This window comes from Hipposideros armiger, unplaced genomic scaffold (assembly GCF_001890085.2).
Source record: "Hipposideros armiger isolate ML-2016 unplaced genomic scaffold, ASM189008v1 scaffold_114, whole genome shotgun sequence".
Taxonomy (NCBI): Eukaryota; Metazoa; Chordata; class Mammalia; order Chiroptera; family Hipposideridae; genus Hipposideros; species Hipposideros armiger.
Window position 1 is genome coordinate 3,230,294 of NW_017731464.1, and position 6,246 is coordinate 3,236,539.

The following is a 6,246-nucleotide window of genomic DNA, read 5'->3' on the forward strand; positions in this document are numbered from 1 at the left end:
GTATAAGACGACCCCCCACTTGGAGGCATATTTTTCAGGGCCAAAAAATCGTCTTATACGCCGGCAAATACGGTATGTAAAATATAGGACCATTTACAAAGCACAGAAGAATACTATAATTTATGGACATCTATTAGCATAATAGACGTTTGAAGGCAGAGTGGGGAAGGTTCTCCATCAACTTGAAAATCTTCTGGGAAGGAATGGGGTAGGTACCATATACGGTAGGCATCAGATGCATTTTTTACAGTTGCCATCTTAAAAAAGAGCTAAAGCACAAATGGTTAGATATTAACATTTGTTAACTCTGTGTATGGGTATCTGGATGTTTGTGATATTTATTTTATTATTTTCCACAAGTTTCAATATGTTTGACCTGTTGAAACGAAAGGAAGACATCTCAGAAAAGGCCTCCATTGCATTGGTGCAGTAAAGGGTTTTTGGTAGCTTCTCATTTTGATAATCATAGTTAACATTTATTGGTTGCTTTCTGTGTTTCACGTACTCTTGTAAGTGCTTTCTATGCATTAACTCACTTATTCCTCATAACCATGAAGTAGGTACAATTATCATCCTCATTTTGCAGATGAGGAAATTGAAATACAGGTGTAGGTACTGTGTCATTAGATGGGATTGGCAGTAAGGACGGAGTTTAGGGCAAAGGCAGGATGAAAGAGGGCTGCTGTTTTAGGGACAAAAATATTTTTTACATTTTATATCTTAAAAAAGATATAAAGCACAAATGACTATATGTTGATATTTGTGATCTCTGGATGTAGGTATTTGAGGCTTTACCATTTCCAGCAAATTTAAATGTTTGAACTATTAAAAAATAAAGAGAAGGATGACATCTGAGAAAAGATATGCAGAGGACAAGCCTTGAGTGTGAGGTGGTAAGAAGATAGAAGATGCAAATAAGGAAATGATTGAGGGGTTACATCTCAGAAGGGTGAAGAGACAGGTAGGAAGTTAGCCTTTATAGTAGTCAAAGATAAAAGAAAAGCTAAGTCAAACAGTTATGAGGTGAGGTGAAAAGCTGGTTAAAGAGGAAATTGAGGGACTGTCGGTAGGATTGAAGCTTAAGGAGAATAGAAAAGATACCATGAGTTGTTGGGGAATTGAATGAGCTATCAGCTTAATGAGTAAGGAACATGGGTACATGTTTCTTAACTGGCAACAGTGAAATAAATAGGTTTGGTAGTTACTATGAACTTGACATCGACTCAGTTCACAGACTTCTTACTTGCTACAATGTTGCTTGCCAGCAGGTGGCGGGAGATACTGCTTTTTTTTTTTTTTTNTATGTGGGATCCCAACCGAGGCCCGCTGGCGTCCCAAGCCAGCTCTTAACCAACGTGCCACTCAGCCGGCCCTGTTTCTGTCTTTTATAAATGAGAACTTCTCCTTTGGAAAAGTTTCACTGCCTTCACACAGTTTGAAGTGAGGATTTGTTCTTTTTTTTTTTAGCTGAGCATCCTGCCACCTGTTGGCAACTCAGCGGCTGCTCAGCTTGGGCCGGGACTCGAACTGCTGTTGCACAGAGCTCAAACTCTTGAGCGAGCTCTTAACCAACTGGCCACTCAGCTGGCCCTATTTGTTTTTTAAAGATTGACTCTAGCTTTGTATATTTGCATATCTTAGACATAATTATGCAAATGAGGGATTTGTCATAATTGTATTAATTGTTCTTCTTTAGACAGAATTTTCTATTAAATATTTGTTTATTTGCAGGTATATTTGCTTACTTAAACTACCATGTCCCTCGCACAAGACGGGAAATCTTGGAGACCCTAATCAAAGGCCTTCAGAGACTGGAGTACAGAGGATATGACTCTGCTGGTATTTCCTTTTACAAAAATAGTAATGGGTTTTGCATGATTCTTGAACATAAATGGAGAGGGTTTTTGTTTGTTTGTTTGTTTGTTTTAGGTGACTGGATTCCTTAGTAATGTCTGTTTTGTTTTGGGTAAATCTAAAATCTGAAGAATTTTTGCCTTTTTAAAGTGCTTGTTTATGTAATTTCAACAGTATTACCATTTATGTTTATGTACAGTATTGCTTCTTATAGGTATCTTCTTTTGTTAAGAATGTTATTGTAAAAACAAATCATCTAGGGCATTTTCATGGTTGGTAGAACAAAGTTCTTACAGGCCTTACTCTATAAATTATCTTTTTTCTTTTGTGAAACTTGAATATGTTTTTTCTCCATGGATTCCAGGCTTTTGGCATATAAACTTGCCTGAGTCTGTGACCTTAAATAAATGGCAAAGCAAATAAAAATAACTTTTTGTCAACTTTATGTTCTACTCTGGCTCCTTCCCTTAGCTGTATTGGGGTTCCCCAAGACCACCCTCAGATTTGATGATTTCCTAGAAGGATTCAGCATATAGTTGTACTCATGACTTTGATTTATTACAACAGAATGCAAATACAAAGCAATATTAGCGAAGGGAAAAGGCACATGGAGTGAAGTCTGGAAGAGACCAGGCAGTACCTTCTCAGAGTCCTCTCCTGTTGGGGTCACACAGGATGTGCTTAATTCCCCCAGCAAGTTGTGACAACATGTGTGAAATGTTGTCTCCCTGGGAAGCTCATTAGCAACTCAGTGCCCAAGGTTTTCACTGGGGACTGGTCATGTAGACACCCTCTAGTAGACAGCCTGTACCAAAATTTCAGACTCCTAGAAAGGAAGCGGATGTTCAGCATAAGCCACATTGTTAAACCAACAAGTTTAGATGCTGTGAGCTATTCTTAGTCAGCTAGGGTGGTGGGAACCCTCCTGAAATCCAAGTTCCCAGATACCAGCCAAGGGCCAACTATGCAAGCAGGCATTTCCAAGGATAGCAGTTCAGACCTACTGTGTTAAGTAACTCTTTTCTGTACACTTAACATTGCCAGTTGTAATGGACATTTCTCTTCCATGACTTTTCCTCAGTTAATGGAAAGTCAATTCGTCAACTCCTTTGTTCTTAAAATTCTCTCCTTCCTTAGCTTCTCTGACAATACATCTCATTCTCTTCCTTACATGATGATGATTTCTTTTCTGTCTGTTGTGGGGGCTCCTTTTCTTCCACCTGTTGCTTAAATATTAACATTTCTTACTTTGTGTCCTCATGGATGAGCCCTGACTTCATCAACCTCGTCCTATATGTTGGTGACTTAAAAGCCAGATGTTTTTCCCAAGCTGCAGACCTGTATTTCCAACTGCCTCCCAGAAATTTCTCCCTGGATAAACCATGATATAAACTTTGCATATTCAGACTTGGATGAATACACTCGAGTTCTCACCCCACTCTCCACTCTCTTCTTTCTGTGTTCCTTTTATCAACAGTCATTCAACAAGTTCTTTGAGCCTTAAGGAGGTATCCCAGACTTTTCTCACTTTCTCATGTTACATCCAGTCATTGCTATTTCCCAATATCACCCACATCTATTGTCATTACCACTGTTTAGTTCAGTCCCTCTTCCTTTATACTTTGCTATAGTTGTAACTTCTGAGAATTGGTTTCTTCTTCCTGTTTCTCTTCCTCCAGTCTATCCTCTGTACTGTTTCCAAATACAGTTTTCTGAACTTTTTTGCCATGTGATTTCTCTACTTGAAACTGTTCATTGCTTTTCCAGTACCTTCAGGATAACTTTTTCAAATTCATTAGGAATTTAAGTAGAATCTCAATAGAGTATTTCCTGATAGTCCCTCTATCCTGCTTCTGAGGTGAGTGCCCATCTTCTGTGTCTCTCCACTGTACTCTGGTTGCAACCTGTAGTACTTTCATTATAACCTGAAGCCACACTGTATTGTAATTATGCTTTCCTTGTCTGTCTTCTTAATAGACTATTAGAAATTTGAGAACAGGAACTGAGTTATTTTCATTTTTTTCTCTAGCAGCGATCATGTTTTTTTTTAATTTTATTTTTTAACTTTATTAGGGAGCAGTGTGTTTTTCCCAGGATCCATCAGCTCTAAGTCAAGTTGTTGTCCTTCAATCTTAGTTGTGAAGGGCGTAGCTCAGCTCCAAGTCTAGTTGCCGTTTTCAATCTAGTTTCGGGGGGCGCAGCCCACCATTCCATGCAGGAGTTGAACCGGCAACCTTGTTGTTAAGAGCACGTGCTCTAACCAGCTGAGCCATCCAGCCGCCCACCAGCAGCTCAGCGGCAGCTCAGCTCAAGTCGTTGTCTTCAATCTAGTTGCAGAGGGCGCAGCTCACTGGCCCATGTGGGAATTGAACCAGCGACCCTGTTGCTCAGAGCTCGCGCTCTGGCCAACTGAGCTACCCAGCCGCCCTATCATGGTTCTTGATATATAATAGGTGTTTAGTAAATGTTGAATTGATAAATAAGTGAATGAGTTAGATGAAAAATTTTTTAATTGAAAATTTTGCCTCACTATGATAATCTTAATAGCTAGTTTTTAAATCTTGCTATTCTACCTCTTGATGATTTAGGTGTGGGAGTTGATGGCGGCAATGACAAAGACTGGGAAGCCAATGCTTGCAAAATCCAGCTTATTAAGAAGAAAGGGAAAGTCAAGGCACTGGATGAAGAAGTTCACAGTAATGTACTTACTTTGTTTTTTGTCCCCACCCCACGCCCCCGTCTCCCTTCTCCCTTCCCTACCAAATTACCTCTCTTCCCATGTTCTCGGGTCCATTTAGTGATTCCTAAAGTTGAAGGGAGGGAAGAAAAATCATTTTGTTACTGTCCATACTGGTTTTAAAATGTACCTGAGCTTCAAAAATGATCATATTAATTAGGGAAGGAAATTAGTTAGGTACACTGTGTACAGAGCAAGATCAGTATCCCAAAATGAAGTAGCCACAGTCCATGCGGAAAGGCCTTTCAGAGGACAAAAGGTATTTTTAGTGCTGCCCTTATTCATGTGTTTCACTTGGTGGTCATCTTCAGTTCGGACTAAAAACCTCGTTTGGATGTATAGTAAGTCTGGTTAGTGCACCTTTTAGTAGGTCTGATGTAATCAGGTAAGTATCACATTTGCCCTCACAATTTTCTTACTTCCCTGGCATAAAGTCATTGCCCAGGGGTACACACTCCATTAAAGAGGGTATACTTCTCAGTATTTAGTTCATAATATTATGCTTACACATTTAACTTTTTCACAGGAAAACTTAAAAACAAAAACTTTGAAGTAGAGTGATTGAAAAAACATTTTAACTAAAAAATCTTCCACAAAACCAAGGAAACAGCAGGTTTTTTTATGTACCTGCTCAAATGGATTCCATCAAAATCTTGTAAAAGCAGTGTAGGTAGAATAGGAAAATGATGGATTTAGTCTTTTTTTTTCACGTAAACTAAACACTTAAATTTGTAGTACCTGTTTAAAAATTACATCAATACTGATTTTGTGTGCATTATGGGTAAAATTAGCTAGGGATAGAGCAGGCACGGAAACAAGCACACTTCAAAAACTATAGTATAAATATCCTGTATACCAGGCTTAGTATATAGTAAGTTCTCTAGGAGAGAATAAACAGATTACTGTAAGATTCAGTGGACAGTTCGCACAAGTTGGTGAGCCTAGGGATACATATGGAATGGCTGCGGATTATATGTGGACAATGAAGGTTAGAAGGGAGAACCTTCTGAGTAAAATAGCTTGGGTAAAGACAGCAGTGGGGAAGGAAGTTTGTTGATGGAGTGGTAAATAGTCCATTTTACCTACATTGTTGGTAGGTGAATGTGGAAGGCCAGAAAGGCAAATTGTGACCAGAGTCACCATCTTTGAATGTCAGCATTGAAACATTTCCTCCTTTCCTACAGGAAAGTCAGGAAGTCCTGGAGAAATGGGAACTCGCAGACATTGCTGGTGAATTCTTAACTGATAAATCACTTGGAAGAGCAATCTGGCAGTGTCTGAATGGGAGGTGCCTGGACCCTGTGACCAAGCACTTGCACTCTTGGGCATATACTTGAAAGAAACAGGATAGACAGGGAGACATGTCAAGAAGATTCACTGCAGCAAAATTGAGACACAACCTATATGTTTACCAGTAAGGGAATGGGAGAATACATTGTAATGACAGTGAGTGACCATATGTAGCTTTTGAAAGGCATGCACTAAATCTGGTTGTGCATGTGGGGGCGTGGATAATTACTGGGAACTTAATGTGGGTGAAAAAAGCAACCTGCTGTAGGATACCGTATTTGCCGGCGTATAAGACGACTGGACGTATAAGACGACCCCCTAACATTTCCACTCAAAATACAGAGTTTGTTATATACTCGCCGTAT

The 6,246-nt window shown here is 39.4% G+C and overlaps 1 protein-coding gene across 2 annotated transcripts in view; it reads left to right on the top strand.

Annotated features, from left to right (window-relative positions):
- Positions 1-6,246, top strand: part of GFPT1 (glutamine--fructose-6-phosphate transaminase 1) — a 79,603-nt gene that overhangs the window by 31,792 nt on the left and 41,565 nt on the right. For both annotated transcript variants that reach the window (XM_019647685.1, XM_019647686.1), the window contains exons 2-3: positions 1,732-1,839; positions 4,443-4,550. In XM_019647685.1, the coding sequence (XP_019503230.1) occupies positions 1,732-1,839; positions 4,443-4,550 (216 nt within the window). The remainder of the gene's footprint in view (positions 1-1,731; positions 1,840-4,442; positions 4,551-6,246) is intronic.